At 33.1% G+C, this 19,952-nt stretch overlaps 1 protein-coding gene across 1 annotated transcript in view; it reads right to left on the bottom strand.

Moving 5' to 3' along the window:
- Positions 1-19,952, bottom strand: part of HCN1 (hyperpolarization activated cyclic nucleotide gated potassium channel 1) — a 655,526-nt gene that overhangs the window by 103,436 nt on the left and 532,138 nt on the right. Inside the window, exon 5 of the mRNA XM_074203552.1 lies at positions 11,747-11,893. Coding sequence (XP_074059653.1) covers positions 11,747-11,893 — 147 coding nt within the window. The remainder of the gene's footprint in view (positions 1-11,746; positions 11,894-19,952) is intronic.

Here is a 19,952-nt window from a genome sequence, read left to right as displayed (position 1 = left end):
AATCTTACTCCACACTCTCTATTGGCAAAACAAAACAAAACAAAACAAAATCATGAAAAATATTTTCTTTTTCTTTGCTTTTAGTTTTTTCAAGGCAAATGGGGTTAAGTGGCTTGCCCAAGGCCACACAGTTAGGTAATAATTAAGTGTCTGAGACCATATTTGAATCCAGGTAGTACTCCTGACTCCAGGGCCGGGGCTTTATCCACTGCATCACTGAGACACCCAGAAAAATATTTTCAAAGGTAACATTGTCAGAGTAAAACCCAAATCTCCAATCATGGCATTCAGGGATGTCTCACAGTCAGTTCCTATATAAATAAACTGATAATCAGGAGATTTAGGTTGCGGTCTCAATTCTGTCAGGTGTGGGATTGTTTGTAAGTCATATCTGTTTTTTGAAATTTAAGTAAATTTTGTGTAGTGACTATGTAACCTCTAAATTAACTCTAAATTCTCATCCTCTATGATTTTAATACCTACCCCTAACTATTTGTCTAATGCTTAATTAGTTTTTTAATTAATTCTATAAAAAATTGTTAAATACTATTATTAAGGATAAAGGAATTAACTGAGTATTGGGAGAGATCAAAGAAAATTGAGACAATTATTTTTATAGGATTCATAATCTATCAGAGAACATTTTGTAAAAAATGGTATTATTATATGATAACAGTGATATTACAGCCAGATAAGAGCTATCATATTCCCTGTGTACAATACTAATTTTTAATTCTTTGAAGGAAAATTTATTCAATTTCCTGTTGCTATTTAGCTACACTGGTAGAAGGTAAATGTTGAAAAAATGGCTTTCGCTATCATTAGATAATAGGGTATTTATAGTTTTCCTAAAGCAGTCTTCTTTATTCTTTCTGCTCTGGGTCCAATTAGATGCCCATCTAAAGTTTAAAGCCCAAATAAACACACTATTGCATAAACTCAACTCAAATACAAGTTGAAATCTGGATAATAGGCATTCATCATTTATGTAGTCTTTCCTGTGTGAATGAATAGACCAAACTCCCTTGAGTCAACAATTAGCTCTTTGAGGAAGCTCTATAATATTTCAGGGTGAACAATTCCCAAGAAGAAGAGGAGTAAAATACACCATCAAGTCACTATATAGTAGAAAGAAAATATGAGTTGATCACATGACAAGAATGAAGGATAACAAATGGATTGTCAGAGTACCCCACTACCATCTTCACAATGTCAGGAAGAAACAAGGATGGCTTACAGCATGTAGGTCAACTTCTAGAATATACATTTAAAGGACTTGTGAAAAGTGACATTGACACATTGATGAGGCACAATCTTTATCACTGAAAATAATACCCAAGGTAATGAAATCGCAGATCCATTTCAGTATTTTGCATGTATAAATACATATGCTTATTGATGCATATATGTTCATATATATGAGTTTATACAGACACAATTATATATAGAGATTTGTGTATATAACAAAATATATTAATAAATAGCATAAAACATACTAGTAAAATAGCAGAAGTAAAGTCAAAATTGTTCAGCAATTTTAAATTTCCAGATTAAAAAGAAAAACCAGTCATTATACTGGTGAAAATTTACTTCCATCAAAATGGGCTATTTGCTATACTTTGAAATCATCCGATCCATAGCTGTCTGTTCCTTCCTTTAAACTACTTTGTCCACCTTGGAAGTCTTCTTTCTGAATGTCTTTAGTAAAAGAACTATTACAAAACTGGAGGCAAATTTCATAGGCTTCATGATGATGACCTTTGATGACCTGTCCTCCCTCCTGCCCATTTTCCATGCTCACTCAAAGATGGATGTAATTTCTTTTTCTCTTTGCATTCTTGACATTTTGAACAATTGTAATGAGTATATAAATTTATACATTAATAACCTCTCTTATAATTAGTTTCTTCATCTATAAAATTAGAAGAATAATAGAGTACCTATATCCCCAGGTTATTGTAAGACTCAAATGTAAAATATTTAGTTCTTTGAACAACTTAAAACACTACTTAAATGTGTATTATTGACATATTTATAGTTTTTTGTTTAAATCTCTTGCTATCTATTCAGTATAAAAACCTAACCATAAATAAAAGGCACGATTCAACTTTGCATTCTCCATAGCATCAGGACAGAGCTTTGTCATATTGTACACTCAATTAACATTTATTGTTTTGAATCATACAATTTGCAAATTTTCTATTAAAATAATTGCATGTGGAAAAAAAGATGTGGTTTATTAGAGAAGGTAGAAAGATCACTGACTTTGGAGTCAAGAAAACTCTTATATTCTTTGAGCTACTTGACCTTGAAAATGTCATGAAATCTCTTTGGATCTCTATTTCCTCATCTGTTATCATGATGGGACTGGACTAGGCGATCTCTAATGCTTGATTCTGCTAAACAGTTAGATACTTATAAATGATCTTACTTCACCATCACTGACATTTAAACTATTAAACAGAATTGATTTTTAATAATTCATTTTTACTAAATAAATTCAGAAAAGCAGATAGTCTGGAAAACTATCTGGAATCACACTATTTTATGAGTCAATATGTGTATAATTCATACAATTCTGAAATAACAATCTAAGTAGGCAAATAAAAGGTCAGGGGAGACAGGATTCTGCTCTCAGTCTGACCTGTGCTCTGTGGAAATGAATTATCCTGATGTTCTATATTCTGCAGGGACACATGATCTGTACCTATTTTCAGCCTGCAGCTTCTCACACAGTATGGTTTAAAAATAGAACAGTTCTGAACTTTAACGATTGGCTCAGGAAGGACATTAACCTCTTTCTCAACTGCTCAAGTTTGTCATCTTGCTGGAATTCGGGTTTGTATAAGCTAGTATCTTATAGTAGAACTTCATAGTGCACTTGCATTCTGTAGGTCTCTGGCAAGACAGACAGTACACTAGCTTTTCCTATCTTTACAACATTTTATAAATATATTTTATAGAGATTCCCCTGGTTAGCCCTAAGCATTTTTCATTTTCAAGAGAATACAGTATTTAAAAATATAAAATAAATTGTTACAAGGGATAGCTCTCTGGATTGGAGAAAGGTGACAGATTAAGAAATAAAAGATTATATTAAAAATATAGAATATTTTTTGAAAAAAACATCATATTTTCCATATGTCAATTACATGAATTATGGTAAACATATTATTATCTGCCTTATTAATCTGATATTTTAAAAACACATACATTTGCTCAGAAGCCATTGTGGGAATTAGGGGCACAAATACAAAGAAAGGTGGTATCTTTAGGGGCCACATAGGTACTACTTGAAGCTGCTTTTTGCAATCTTAAAATAGTTTATCAAAAGATAATTAACTTATTGTGCTATCCATGGATACAATTCTATGAATATATTATGGGTGCGTTTGTATATGTATGTGCATGTGGGATTTATGCCAAGGTGACTTATAAGTTTACTTCCCCTGATTTATTTATCAGTCACACTAGGTCATGATATATTAAAGTCCCACATATTTTTTTAAGTGGGACCTATATTGACAAAATTTCTATTAAAATCTATTTGTGGGAGAAATTGCAAGATTCTATTAATGAAACTATGAGACAAAACTCTGATATTCAGTTATCCATGAAGGGTAACTATTACAAGCATTACTGTTGCAAGTTGACAATTTGTGCTGGAAAACAGAATGGAGAAGGTGGTAGTGGAAAGTTCAGAAAGACACCACTGTAGCCTCTGAAAACAAACTTTGCTGACTTCAGAATTCTGTCTTGGACAAGTAGAAGGAATTTGTTATACAATCATTTTACAACATAAAATTTCTGAGTAAGCCTTAATTTTTTCCCTAGGAAAATGCAGCTGTTTCTTTTCAATTTTTGAACCTAGTAGTCTGTTTTAAATGAACTGAGGATAATGACCTTTTCGAAAGTTGGAATTGTAATAGTTTCCAAGAGACTATAGATGCTATGGAGGATCCTAGTACAGGTGTGAGCAATATCTTTCTGTATTTATTCCTCTAGCACTGCTGCCTCAAAGATATTCTCATGTAACAAAAAGAGGTCTCCATTTTTCAGTTCTTGAGACTGCCTCATGTAAAAGGATATGTCTGAATTAGCAATAAGGAAAGAAGGGAGATTTTTTCATCTAGCTTTTCACATTTAATTGCAACTTAAACCATTAATTTTGTTCAGTTATGAACAAAAGATTTTAGAAGCATCTAAGAAATCAGAAAGTCCCCAGAAAAGGGCAACCAGGCTTGTGAAATCCATGAAAATCGTGCCATATGAGCATTGATTAAAGGAATTAGGAATGCTTAGTCTGGAGAAGAGATGACTTATTGAAGACACGATGGCTCTCTTCAGTTATTTGAAGAGAAGAAGATAACTTAGTCATTTTGGTCATAGGTAGTAGAAATCAAAGGAGTCAATGGCACCTACAGATTTAGACCATCTAAATCGGGGTCCCATGGATATATTTCATGATTTGAATTTGTATAGAAAAAATGTTAATTAGCAAATGTTCTAAAATAGATATTTTTGGATGTCTGCCTGGTTATAAAATAGCTTTAGGCAATTTCCAGGTATCTTAGTATTGGGTTAGTAGCAGTGGAGATTGAGGAGGAAATAGTTTTAATATCTTAGATGCATTTGATATTTGATTAGTTACTGACTCAAGAGATGACTATACTGCTAGCCTGATTCATAGGTAAGAAACTATCCCCTTATAAGCAGGAATATCTTGTGTAGACAAGGAAGATGGGATAAGCACAATGTAAAAGTCAAAGTCTACAGCATATCATACATAAGCAAACAATGAAAAATAAGAAAAGAAAATATAATTTGATTTTGTAACTTTATGCATTTCATATATATATATATGTATATACACTGAGAAGGGATCTTTAGATTTCAACTCATTGCCAAAGGGGTCTGTAACAAAGAGGATTAGGAAGCTCTGAATTTAAGATGTGATGTAAGGAATTATCAAATAGAACAAAGAGAAGTTAGCCAGAGTCCTCATTCTTCTTGAATATGATTACCCTTAAGAATTCAGAAATTATGTTTCTGGTTGAGTGAGACTTAAATACCTAGCAGTGGGGGAACAAGCAGCAAATAAAATAGGGAGTGAACAGTAGAAAAGGACTATCATAAGGAGGGCTAGAAACTCCAGTAATACAGAAAAAAAAAATCTGTGCTTGTGTAATTCCAGGGGACATTTTATTAAGATTCAGGCAATTGCAATATAATTCTAGGGTCTCAGGAAATGGTATAGGCCACAGCTTAAAGTTGAGGTAGAGTAGTATCATTCTAGTGACATAATCTTGGGTAATTTGAAAATTCTTCCTTTTTTTGTTGGAAAGTCTTTCACCCATCCCATCAAAGTTTGTCCCTGAGAGAATTGCATTTGACTACTATGATTACTGACTCTACCTTTCTCCCCCTTATATTCCCCATCTTAGCTTTGATCTTGAAGTTCTCTTGATCGCTATTTTCTTGTCTTAATTTATAAATTATACGTGTGTGTATGTGTGAATGTATATACATGCACACATGCATTTCTTTCATCAAGATAGTTTTTGTTTTCAATTTTTATGTTGTTCTAGAATTAGCTCTTTAAGGTATCTGCACGTCTTTTCTTCAAAGATAGTTACGTTAGCTGACAAAGAATTCTGTTGCTTTTAAGTTGTTTTTCTTTCACTTGTGGCAAATATTCTTCCATTTTATCACTTTTGTGTTCCAAATATGGTCATCTCTCATTTCTGTGGTGAGATTTTTACACAATGAGCTAATATTTTCAAATCTGTTAATTTGGTTTTTACTTTCTTCATTGATAGCTCTTATTCCTGACATAAATTCACTTCTATAGTTTCTTCATTTATACTTTTTTTCAAATATTTGAGAATTTCTTCCTATTCTTCTGGGTGTAAGTTCAGAAGAATATTTTTTCCCATTCTGGCATATGTTCACTTTCTTAGTATCTATAAGATAATTTTTACATTTGGATTGAGGCTTTTCTCATTCTTCTTTCTGGTTTTAGTATCCTCTTTTTGCTTATCTGATTTGAGCTAAAAATTTAATCAGTGCCTTTACTCTTGATATTTCTGGTATTTCACCTTTGGTTTTTGTTTTTATTTCGATTACTCATTCTCTGTACCTTCACCTTTGAGTGAAGGTACAGTTATACCTCTGAGACAGAGTTGCAAGATTCCTACAACTTTCTAATGGCAGATTTTAGCTTTGTTTCTCTAAGACCCTTCTCAGTAATCTCTGAGGGGAATCAGTCTAAACCATATGGGTTTCTTTTCTTTCTCTCTCCTTCCCTTCAGATATAGCAGAGTTCCCTTGGTGAATTATTGCCCTATTTCCTCTAACTACTCTTCTTCCCTCTTTCTTGCAGACAAAGAAAAATGGAATCTTTGATTCTGGTAGAGTGGAAGAGCTTTGGGCAAAACCATTCTTTCAATCATTCATTCAATAAAATCAATCCTTCAAAATCATTGTTAAATGAGGGAAATAGGTCCAAGTCAAAAGGCAGCATGTTTTCAAATCACCATTACTCCTCCATTTTAGCTTCCTCTTACTGGGCAAGATTACCAAATGTCAATTTTTGTGTGGTGGAGGGAATGGGTATGGGTGATAGGTATTGGGCAAAATCATCCTGGTACTGAGTACATTGGATAAGCCCCTTCAAAAACATGGAAATTACTTTCCATTCCTGTGAGTAAATGCTGATGGGGAAGGGCCACTGAATGAGTTCTTAAAATATTGAAATTAGTCAATGTTCATTCACATGAATTTTTCCTTGTCATTAATCTATCTTTTGTATATTTCTCTGTAACTATGCTGTATTATATACCTAGCACACAGTTCTTTTTTTTAATTAGTCTGTAAGAAAATTTTAGGATTAATGGGTAGAAATGATTTGAAGAAAGTGATTAATCAATTAACTTGCTGGTCACTTGACCTGGAAGTCTCTCCAACCCAGAGATAATTAAAGTTTCAATTCAAATACTCTTTTTGGAAATGACAAGTATCATAATCTCCCTCAGAATGACAATATTAGAGACCTTACTCTGAAAGGGTGGGTAGAAGACCTTAAGGCCTTAATCCTTTGGCATGAGAAGATTTCTAGAAGACAAGTTTTGGGAACTGACCTAGCAGGCAGAGAAATAGAATTGGGGAGGTAGGAAAAAAATAGAGTGATTGATAATATTGATTAATCCTTTGAGAGGGGACAAAAAATAATCGACAAAACAAAAGCCTAAATAATATTGGAGGAATGAGTTAAAATTTGGAGGTAGTATAGTGTCAAAAAGTAGATATCAATAATGGATTTGAATCCTGCCTCAGATATTTGCCAGTTTTGTGAACCACAGTAAATCACTTACTCTTTCTGGTTCTTAATTTCATCGTCTATAAAATAAAGGAGTTGGATCTAATCGTCTTTAAAGTCCTTTCCTGTCACTCAGGAAAAAAGGCAGAGGACCAGAAGTATCTCATTGAACTATGACAAGGAAGAGGGAGAAAACGTGCTTTAGAAGCAAGGCTTATTTGTTTTTTTGCATGTGTGTGTGTGTGTGTGTGTGTGTGTGTGTGCACACGCGCATGAGGAGCCCCTTTGGGTTTCTGGTGAAGCCTATAAATTCCATTTCAGAATTACGTTCTTAAGCAATTCATAATTGAAAGAAATACCAAATTTCAGTTATAACAGTGAAAATAAAGATGTGATATTTTCCTTATTCAAGATCACAGCTTTCTTCCCCCCCCAAAAAATCTATCCATAATCCCTTTGGGTACTTACAAATATTACTTATTGAACAGTTGAAAATAAGAAAAATAGTGGATGTTTCCTGCATGGTTTTCTATCTGTAAGGGGAAAATGCTAAAAATAGGTTAGAAATCATGATTTCTAAGGCCTTTTTTAGTTCTGAAAATGTTTGAGTCTTAGGTACCTGTGTGCCTTTGTTTGTTTTTCCATGTGGTACTTATCCTTAGGGAATCTGCACATTAGATTGAGAGATGTCCATGGTATCAGGCATGAGATCACCAAAGGGCTGAGTGTTCCCTACTCTGTGTTATAAGAATAAAAAAAACTATATTCATGACACCTTTTGAATCCTTCTGACTTCTCTTTTTTTTAAAAGGTTTTTTCAAGGCAAATGGGGTTAAGTGGCTTGGCCAAGGCCATACAGCTAGGTAATTATTAAGTGTCTGAGAACAGATTTGAACCCAGGTACTCCTGACTCCAAGGCCTGTGCTTTATCCACTGCGACACCTAGCCACCCATCCTTCTGACTTCTCAAAGGAGTCCCTGAGTCAAAGGTCATAAAACCTTGAAATGAGAATGGTTTATTGACTGGCTATAAAATTTAAGCAAGGACACTTAATAATAGGTAGAGTACAAAAAGTGAAACTAATCTACCTACAAAGAACATGTTTAGGCAAAGCAATGGGGTAGCACCTGTGAAAACTTATGGGTGCCAGCAGGGTAAAAATTAATTCAGAAAATAGAAGGTAGATTTAGAAGTAAAAATACATTTAGTTTTTATTCTTTTGATGTATTTATTGAAATATTCAAGGGTCATTTTCATATTGTGATTTGCCTAACAAAAGTAGGGTAACCTTCATATATATATTTAATAAGGGGATTTTTAACCACTTGTCTCTAGTTTATTGCAAAGGCAAGTCAGTTAATTTTTGATACATACATTTTAACACCTCTTGTTAAAAATTACCATCTGAATGGAATTATTTGCATATGGATTAAGCCATTTAGAATACATTTAAAAATCATATAAATATCTTCTATTATTTCACTTCAGTTTTATAGTTAAATTTTTTTCATTATTTGGATAATGCTCAAAATCATTCAAAAGTTTGTGTTGCAAAATAGAAAATAGAAAAAGTGGAGCAGGGGCTGAATTTCTTAAAGATATTATTAAGTGATATCTTGGTTTTTATCTCTTCCTATATTCATTTCAAACACTACAAGCAAATTCATATTATGGAAATATTTTATATTTTATATTTTCTTTATATTTCCTTATATCATTTATATCACTTTGTATTTCCTTATATCATTCCTATGCCCCAAACACCTTCAACGAATTCTCAATATGTAAATAATTTTATCTAGTCTCTTTATCCTGCCATCCAAAGTCTTCCCTAATTTGTTTCTAACCTATCATTCTAGTCTTATATCTCATTACTCTTATGTGGCCCCTTGGCTCCTGTCATACTGCTCTACTTACCTATTTCCTTAAATATACTCTTTATTTACTTTGTACTTCAGCACTTCTTGGGCTAATGACCCTCACACAGATGGTCCATAGCCATCAGATTCTTCAAGATCCTGATCACTTCCCACCTCCTCAACTCCTTCCCTTCCCTTCCCTAATTAAGAATGATCTTTCTCCCCAGAGAACTTCCATAGCACTCAATATTTATGTCATTTATTGAAAAAACTTATTTTTGCCCAGAAAAAAATAATCCTGTTTTTTCAGTTGCATATCATTTATTTACCGAAATGGAATGCAAGTTCCCTGAATGTCTGGCCTATGTTTTATACTTCTTTCTCACTCTATAAATATGATGAATAATGTTTTGTATATCAATCAATCAATCAATAAACTTACCATGTACCAGGGAATAAAGTATTTGAGATAAAAATAAAATCAAAAGATAATCTTTGTTCTTATGCCATTTGCAATCTAATGGAAGAGGCAATATATAAATAACTATATATATAATATATATGTGAAATAATATAAATATAAATATATAAATAATATATATGGGAAAATTGTAAATAATCAAGGGATAGAAGGTTTTACTATTAAAAAAATATCAGGAAAAACTTCCTATAGAAAGGGGAATTTTAGATGGAACTTAAAGAAAGCAGGGGATATTAGAAAAGGAGGAAGGAGAAAATTTCATCCTTAGGGAATATTCAGTGAAATTTCCTAGAGTTGGTGGATAAAGTATCTATTTCAAGGAATGCAAAGAGTCAGAAATCATTGATATAGCAGACCCTTGAGTAATATCTATTATTTGTTTGACTTTAGCTTATGAGAGGCCAAAGGATATTCCCTAAATTTCTTTTTATATCTATTCTTTTGTAATATACCATGACACCTCCACTAAACTCAAGTACCTCATCTATAAAGTGAGGAAACTTGACTCAGTGGTAGTACCCTTCTAACTATAAATTGATGAATGTATCAATCAAACATTTTTGTACAATTCATATAATAAATGAAATACTTTCGTTAAGCATCCTTCTAGTTACCATGCTCATTCTGCAATAAGTAAAAACTAAAAGAAGTGGGAATTGTAAGATTTAACCTTATATACTAAAAACAGTGAAGCTGATAAAATTTACTAGGAAAATTTGATCAAAGGAAGAAATATCACATTTTCAAATATTCCAGAATGTAAACATTCTATATATCTCTTTGAGGCATTTTTTTGTTGTTGAATAGCCACAATGACTTTTAGTCTGCTAATTAATCTACAACTTTCCAAGTAGTATTGATTACTGGGTGCTTGAGAAGGCCAAAAGACATTTTTTTTCATTTCATTTTAAAATCTTTGAAAGAAAAGAGCCATTGTGGAATACTGGCCCTAGAATGTCAGACTTAGAAGTCAGGAATTATGGCATACACATTTTGCCTCTGATGTATAATTCCATTGTGGCCATGGAGAATCCCTCAGGAACCCAGTTGACTCCCTAAGAAAATGCATTATAGGAGAATTGTAGCACATATTATTGAAAGAAATTACTATACCTAGAATCATAGAAAAATTACAGGTTCTAAACAGCATCTTCTTCATTAAAAAAAGGAATAGACTATAACTGTGATTCATTGAGATAAAGACCTGCCCGATGAAGGGGCAGCCTTTAACAACACTAGTTGGCAACTATTCTTCAATTTAGTTTTAGAAATTGTCTGGAACTTTGTAAAGTTAAGACATTTGACCCTGGTCCTATAACTTATAAGTGCCAGAGGGGAGACTTGAACCTGGATCTTCTCTACTTCAAAGTTAGCTTTCTATGTTCACTATATCAAAGAAAGTGGTAAATTAGAAAAAGGACAGAAATGAAGATGTGTTTGCAAATCCTATTTAAAAAAAGAAAAAAAAATGATCTGTCAACTGCTGAATGAAATATTCATACTGAACTTAAATAAATATACTGCTGTAAGGTATAATGTTTTATATTATTATTATTATTATTATTATTATTATTTAAACTTTTGAATTAGAAAACATTTCTTGCTTTTAAAAAAGGATATATTTTAAACTTTATGCCTAAAAGTAAAATGCAAATATATAGTATATATTCTAATTCCTTTTGGAAGTTGTTTTTTAATAAAATAAATCTAAACTGGAATAAATAAATAACAACATTGATCTTTTCACAAGTTGAGGCAAGATTTGGCAAGATTTTAATTAATTATTATTTCATATGCTTTCAACTACAATAACTTGTAGACATTTAAAACAAGGATGCCCAGTTAGATGTAGCAATCTCATCTAAAATGAAATTGAAATGAAGAGAACATTTACTTAATTTCATTTTTTAAAGAGAAAAAAGCAAGAAGGAAACATACTCTGAATTTTTTGCATATTGCAGAAGAAAACTGGTAATTATTTTGTTATGAACTGCTTGTTCTTCCCCTTTCAGTCATGCTCTAAACATAAAATTCCAACAGAAAGGAAAGACAAAAACATACCAAACAGTGAGTGAGAATGAACTTACCTCCCTTAGAGGATCATTAAGCTCACTGAGGATGTTTTCCTCATCGAAGATTTTACCCTGGTACCTATGTTCATAGTAGTCATGAATCTTCTGGCGCATATCAGCTGGTAACTTGTGGAATGACATATATTGTTCTACTTGCTTGTACTGAAAGGAGAAGGGAGAAGGGGGAAACATCATTTTATTGCATTAGGTGAGGAATCCAATATATTTTTTTCAATAACTTCCATACAAATTTATTTAAACTGGTCTGTTAAAAAAGGACAAACTCCTTTAAGGAAAAAAACAAACACACACATTTTTCAGTTAGTATCAACCAATATTTAATAAGGCTGTTGGAATTAGGTTGAGACAATACAATATAAATAATCCATTCAACAAAAAGGAGACAGAGTGAAAAGACAACTGAGAATTACTTTAAAGTATTCAGTCACAGAACTATATAATCTGTTTGCAGAACAGTAAAGAAATACTTAAATAATACCATGTTCTTTAGGTCTTCTATTCAGTTTGAGCTACAGAAGGGTATCCAGAAAGAGCTGCTTTTAAAAATAACTTCCTAAACTGAGAGAAAAATTTTCTAAGTTTCCAGTAAATGGAATTTCAGTTGAATTCGATAAACACTTAATACACTCTTACTGAGGACATTGTATTATCTCTTAGCTAAGAGTTAAACTCAACTGATTATCAAAGAATTATTAAGTTTTATTTTAATGTTTTTTTCCCCTCTATTATGTTATGTTGGAGATTTTATTTTTAATTTATCTGGCTCATCTTTAGCTGCAGGCCCAAGCAGGAGGAAATCACAGATTGGAAAAGGGGGAATAGCTTGTTACAGTGACAATATTTATGACAAGTAGCAAAAAGAAAGAAGAAAAAATATATAAAAACATTTGAAAGGAGCATTGAGTTTGACGTTAAGCAGAAAAGATATTTGAATATTTGCCACTTTTGGAAGCTTTATTCAAATGATGGTCCTTCCTCTCTGATCAACTTAAATCTTTCAGGGCAAGTAAGACCCTGAAATATTCAAATAAAGAAATCAAGTGCTTTCTGAGGACTTGAATTTTGCCAGAATTTTGTTAGATACTGTGAAAGAAGGAAAAGACATCTATGATTTGGTCTTGAACCTCGAGGAGTTCACAGTCAGGATAAAACCATTAGGGAGAATAGTGCTAAACAGACTAATTGAAATGTCAAAGCATTTATATAAACAAAAGGGGCTTTGGAGGTTAAAGAAGGGTGAATGACTGATTTGAAATTTTCTCCACAAGTCTCTTTACTCAGCCCAAATAAAGGTTTCCTTCTATTCAAGTATGTCCATTGGCAATACAATAACAAAAAATAAATAAGAAAAGACAAATATATTTATAATGTAGCTTCAAAAACATTTCTGAACATTTTCCAGACATAATCCTATCCCCTCTCCCTGCAAAAAAGTGGTGAAGAATTATTGTTACTATGAAATAGATGAGTAAACAGAAAAATTGACTGAGTTCCTTTAAGTCTTTTGCCTACTTTTGAATCTCCAGTACTTTAAACAATGATTGCCCTACAGTAGGTTATTAAGTTTTATTAGGGCTATGTGGATAGAGTACCAGTCTATAGACAGGAAAACCTATCTTTATGAGTTCAAACCTCGCCTCAGGCACCTACTCACTGGGTGACCCTGAACAAGCCCAGTAATCCTGTTTCTCTCAGTTTCTCATCAGTAAAAAAAAATGAGCTAGAGAAGCAAATGTCAAACTAGTCCAGAAAGTTTGCCAATAAAACCCTAGCTGGGATCATGAAGAGCCAGATGGCTTGAAATGACTAAACAACAACAAAGTATAATGGAACAACAAGTACATAGAATTTGGATCACAGGACCTGAATTCAGGGGTAACCAAGATTAAAACATATAATTATTCTGGGTCCCTATATTCTGAATATATAAAATGAAATGTTGGGGCTTCATCATTTCTAACAGTTATTTCAGATATATACACATGATCTTTTGTATTATCTGTTTTATGATATGCTTTAGAATAACATGCTAATGTTATAATTTAGGTCCACAATGTAAGAATTAAACAAAATAAACTTTGAAGCTATTAAGGAATATTAAAACAAAAACAAAACTCAGGGCAGGAAAAAATAACATCTTTTTTCAGGAAGTAAATTTTCCAACTCTGTATAGTAGAAGAATTTAATGAGACTGTTGGCAAAAAAAAAAACCCTAATATAATGCTTAGGGAAGATGATTTCAAAACTGCAGAGAAATATCAAACAGATAATCTTAATTTTGTCTCTGATTACTCTTGCTTTTATATAATATAATAAGATTGGCATTAGTCCACTAGATTATAATTGTGATTCAAGTGATGGTGTGTTTATTTGGGAAATGACAAAGAGTAATTTGCTTTCAAATTTTAACAATTTTGGCAATTTTCATTTATGAATAATAATACTTGTGAGGAAGCCCCCCACTAGTGAGGTTCTCTGGAACACTGAGAAGGTAAGTGACTTGTCCAACATCTTATGTCTAGTGAAAGTTTGGATCTTGACCTAGGCTATTTCTGATTCCGTTTCTCTCCACTTTTAAAACTACTCAAACTTTAATTATAAAATTGTCATTTCTTTCATCTATGTACAGGGAATCACTATAGAAAATAATCAGATCTATTTTAATGTGTTACCTCTTTTACTGACCACTATGCAAATAGGAAACAATTCTTAATTATGTGTTGATTTACTGTTTGAACTTGAGTTGATAATTGTTATAGGCCCTTTTCTTAAGCCACACCTTTTTTTAATGAATTTATAGCCTTAGTGAATTCATGAGAGTGAATTCTTGGATTTTATCTGAGACAGAGTACTTTGTTGGACCAAAAAAATAAAATGGAACAAGTTCAACTTTCACAATGCATTTTGATTTGTTTAGGGTCACAGAATTACAAAAAATCAGAACTGAGGCTTGAAGTACAGGCTTCTGATTAAAAGTTCAGGAACTTTTCTTTACATAGTATACTATCCATAATGTTCAATATTAGGGATAGTAACAAAAATAAATAGTCAACAAAAATAAATTGAAGAAATAAATTAAAATCATTTTAGAAATCTTTTAGAAAATCTGTACATTGATATTTAATGAATTTGTTTCCTGAACCTTAATAGACTCTCCTTGAAACATTTTTAAAGCAATGCAAAGGGAAATCTAAAAGCACAATAAGGTTTTTAAAACTCATTTTAGAAGTTTACATAACTAAGACTCCTCAGTACTTATTGAAATCATACTCTCAAAGTGAGACTAGAAATTTCTTTCATTACTCCGAGCTTTATACCTATTTATTCACAATGAATGCAAGAGACATAGTATTGAAGGAACTATTTGTTTTTCTGTAGAGTTTGACAAGTTCAAATACACATAATTTTATACATATTATTTCATTTTATTTTAATAGTATTTTCCCAATTACAAGTCAAGACAATTTTTAGCATTCATTTTTACAAGATTTTGAGATCTATAATTTTCTTCATTCTTCTATCTGCTCTCCCTTCCTAAAATAGTAGCCAGTTTGATATAGGTTGTGCATTGTTATAATGGGAAACATATTTTCACATTAGCTACAATTGTGAAAGAAGAAAGATCAAAAAAACAAAAGGCAGAAAAAAAGAATGAAATAAGCGAAAAAATATGCTTCTCTTTATATTCAAAGTCCATCTAGATGATCCATCTGGATCTAGATGGCATCTTTCTTTGTAAGTTCTTTGTTTTTGTCTTAGATCAATGTTGCCGAGAAGAACTGAGTCTCTATAGTGGATCATCACACAAGGTTGATGACATTGAGTACAAAGTTATTCTTGTTCTACTCATTTCACTTTGTATCAGTTTATGCAAGTCTTACCAGACTTTTTCTGAATTATTTCTGATTGCATAATAGTATTCCATTACATTCATATGCCACACTTGGTTCAGTCAATCGCCAATTTATAGGCATCTGCCCAATTTCAAATTTATGACACTATAGAGCTGTTTTTTAAAATTTTCATTTCTCAAATAAAAAGTTATTTAGAATACTTCTTCATATGCCTATAGCTGGCTTTGATTTCTTCATGTGGAAAATATCTACTTATCTCCTTTGACAATTTATCAATTGAGGTATAACTTGTATTTTTATAAATTTAAGCAATTCTTTATACAGGGAAACTAGATATAAAGACTGTTTCCCAGCTATTGGTTTTCCTTCTAAACTTGTTTGCATTAGATTATTTTGTGCAAAAGCCTTATAATTTAATATAATCAAAGTAATTTATTTTATATTTCATAATGTTCCCTATCTCTTGTTTGACCATAAAACTGTAACTTACAATTTCTCTTTTAAGAATCTGGATGTATTCTACATGGTGCATATATGTTTAGTATTGATATTACTACATTGTTTACAATACCTTTCAATAAGATGTAGTTTCCTTCCTCATCTCTTTTAATTGTCTATTCTTGTTCTGTTTTGTTTTTTTACTTCAGCTGAGGCAAAACAGATTCTGGTCCAGTCCTTTACCATTAATCATGCATTTCTCTCTCTTTTTTTTCAAATGTATTTCTTGTAACAATATATTGTTACAATCTATTGGATTCTAGGAGGAATATATATATATATATATATATATATATATATATATATATATATATATATATATATATATATACATATATATATATGCAAATACATACATAAGTACATATTTAGTTACAATTTTGAAGATTTGCAAGTTATTACCTTCCCAAATAGGGATGTAAATAGTTCTTTCAGTTTCAGTGAATCCCTTATGTTTGCTTTCCCCTTTGACCCTTTTTAGGCTTCACTTTGGCCTTCATATTGGAAATCATATTATTTTCATTCAGTTATGTTGGTCTCTTTATAAAAGCTTGAAATCTTTTTATGCCATTGGATGACCATTTTTGCTCCTCTTAGAGGGAATGTTTTATTTCTCTGTGTAGGTGATTTTTGGTTGTATTCTAGTTCCTTTGCTGTTCAAAATATCATGTTCCATGATCTCAGATTCATTAATGTTGTAGTTACTTTCTTATATTTGATTTGGCTTTCTGATATTTGAATTATTTCTTTGTGATGAGTTGCAATATTTTTTCAATAACTTGATTGTTCTGTAATTTAGCTATAATATTCCTCAGTGTTTTTATTTTGGGATCTCATTCCAGAGGGTGGTAGAATCTTTCAATACTGATTTTTTCTTTTGTTTCCAGAATATAAGGACAGTTTTGCTTAATAATTTCTTGAATGATGCTATTCATATCCTCATTGAATTAAGGCTTTCAGACCATCCAGTTATTTTTTTATTATATTTATTTTATTTTTGTAAAAATGATGTTTTTTATATATTACTAAAATATTCTTGTTTAAGAGTAAACATAATACACCATCCCCCCAAAATATAGACCATCATGAGCAATGAAGTAAAGGAAAGAGGAAAAAATTAAAATTAAAATTAAAAAAATAATAACAATAAGGTTAGCTAGGTGGCACAGTGGACGGAGCACCGACCCTGGAGTCAGGAGCACCCAAGCCCAAATCTGGTTCCAGATACCAAACAATAACCTAGCTGTGCTACCATGGTCAAGCCACCCCAAGCCCATTGCCCTGTAAAAATATAAAAAACTAAAATAAATTGATAAAAACAAGAATAAGAAGAATAAGAATAATAATAGAGGCAGGCAGGTGCCGCAGTGGACAGAGCACTGGCCCTGGAGTCAGGAGTACCCGGGGTCAAATCTGGCCTCAGATAACCAACGATAGTCTAGCTGTGTGGCCCTGGGCAAACCACCCAACCCCATTTTCCCCACAACCCCCCCAAATAATAATAACAATAATAATAATAATAATAAATAATAATAATAATAATGATAATAGTGTTTCAGTCTGTGTTCCCACACCACCAGCTCTGTTGAGGGTGGATCATATTCTTTAGGATAAGTCCAACACAAAAGCTACTTCCACGTTTTTCCACTGTTGCCATTGCTGATCACAACTCCCTCGATTCGTACTTCCCCACTACTATAAACTATATTTTCTCTCTCCTTTCACTCGGTCCCTCTTCTTAAATGTGCTGTAGGGTAGCTGAGTGGTGCAGCAGACAGATCCCCAGCCCTGAGGCCAAGAAGCCCCGAGCCCACATACCACCCCTTAGGCCCAGCATCCACCCAGCCCTATGGTACCGCACAGGCCATCCAATCCCAGACCCTTGCAAGAAGTAAAAAAAGAAAATGTGTTATATCTGACCATTCTTCCCCCATGGTCCATCCTCTCCTCCATCACTCACATCACACACCCCTTCCCCCATCCTCCTTTTCTCCTTCTTACTCTATATGTCTATACCCCATTGAGTATATATGCTGCTTCCTCTCTGAGTCACCTCTAATGAGAGTGAAGGTCCCTTCATTCCCCCTTCCCCCCTTCCATATCATTGCAGTAGCTCATTGTAACAAAGAAAAATCTTATTATATGAACTATCTTAGCCTATTCCACCTCTCCTTTCTCTTACTCCCAGTACATTTCTCTTTTAGCCATTGAATCCATTTTTACAATATATCTTCAGATTCATCTCTCTCTCCTGTGTTCTGTCTATAAAAAGCTCCTTCTACCTTCTCTATTAAATGAGAAGTTTCTTATGTGTATTATCAGTTATCATTCTTCTATGCAGGAATACATGTAGTTCATCATCATTAAGTCCCTCATATTTTACCCTTCTCCACTCTCTATGCTTCACCTGAGTCCTGTATTTGAAGGTCAAACTTTCTGTTCAGTTCTGGCTGTTTCAACAGGAACCTCTGAAATTCCCCTGGTTCGTTGAGAGTCCATCTTTCTCCCTGGAAGATGACATTCAATTTTGCTGGGTAGTAGATTCTCAATTGCATTCCAAGATCCTTTTGTCTTCCAGAATATTATATTCCCAGTCCTAAAAGCCTTTAATATAGTTGCTGCTAAGTCCTATGTGATCCTGACTGCAGCTCCACAATATCTGAATTGTGTCCTTCTGGCTGCTTGTAATATTTTCTCTTTGACTTGGGAGTTCTGGAACTTGGCTATAATATTCCTGAGGGTTGGTTTTTTTTGTATCTCTTTCTGGGGGAGATCAGTGGATTCTCTCAATTTCTACTTTGCCTTCTGCTTCTAGGATATCTGGGCAATTTTCCCATAGGAATTCTTTAAAAAGGAGGTCAAGGCTCTTTTCCTGACCATGACTTTCAGGTATCCCAATAATTTTTAAGTTATCTTTCCTGAATCTGTTTTCCAGATCAGTTGTTTTTTCAAAGAGATGCATCACATTTTCTTCTAATTTTTCATTCTTTTGGTTTTGAAGCATTGTGTCTTGATTTCATGTAAATTCCACAACTACATCTGAAGGATTTGTTTTCCTCAGTAAGTTTTCTTATTTCTTTTTCCATCTGGCGAATTCTGCTTTTTAAAGCATTCTTCTCCACAATAACTTTTTGAACTGTTTTATCCATTTAACCTATGATGGTTTAACATGTTATTTTCTTCAGCATTTTTTTGGATCTCCCTGACTAAGCTGCTGACTTCTCTTTCATGTGTTTCCTGCATCTCTCTCATTTCTTTTCCCAATTTTTCTTCTATCTCCCTCACTTGATTTTCAAAATCTTTTTGAGCTTTGTCATAGCCTGAACCCAATTTCCATTTTTTTTGGAGTCTTTAGATGCAGGAGCTTGTACTTCCTCATCTTCAGATTGGGTATTTTGATCCTTCTTGGGATCAAAGACAATGTATTTCTCAATGGTGTTCCTTTATTTTCTGTATACTCATCTCCCCAGCCCATGCCTGCTTTTGGGGTGCTTCCTGAGTTTTTAAGTATTATTGGGACACCCCCTCCACAAAGATCTCAGTATGTGAAGCTCTGTCTTCCTTCCTGGTCTATGAATGACCACAAGTGCACCCCTCTGCCATGGGGCTGAGGTGGAGAGGGGCCCTGATGTGCTATGGGGGGCCTAGACTGCGATCAGGATCTGAATGTGGTCAGAGCCCCAGAGTCCTGTTCCAAGTACATAGAACAGACCTTGGAAGTCTCTCTCCACTCCCCTACATAGGCTGAGTATTCAAGGCTCAGTTGCCTGGGAGCTCCTGCTTACTGACTCCGCCTGTTTCCTATTCCTGGATCTGGGCTGCCATAGCCATGCTGCTCACTGAGTACA

This window comes from Macrotis lagotis, chromosome X (assembly GCF_037893015.1).
Source record: "Macrotis lagotis isolate mMagLag1 chromosome X, bilby.v1.9.chrom.fasta, whole genome shotgun sequence".
NCBI classification, from domain to species: Eukaryota; Metazoa; Chordata; class Mammalia; order Peramelemorphia; family Peramelidae; genus Macrotis; species Macrotis lagotis.
Note: the sequence above shows the minus strand (reverse complement) of the source record. Positions and strands in the feature narration are given on the sequence as shown.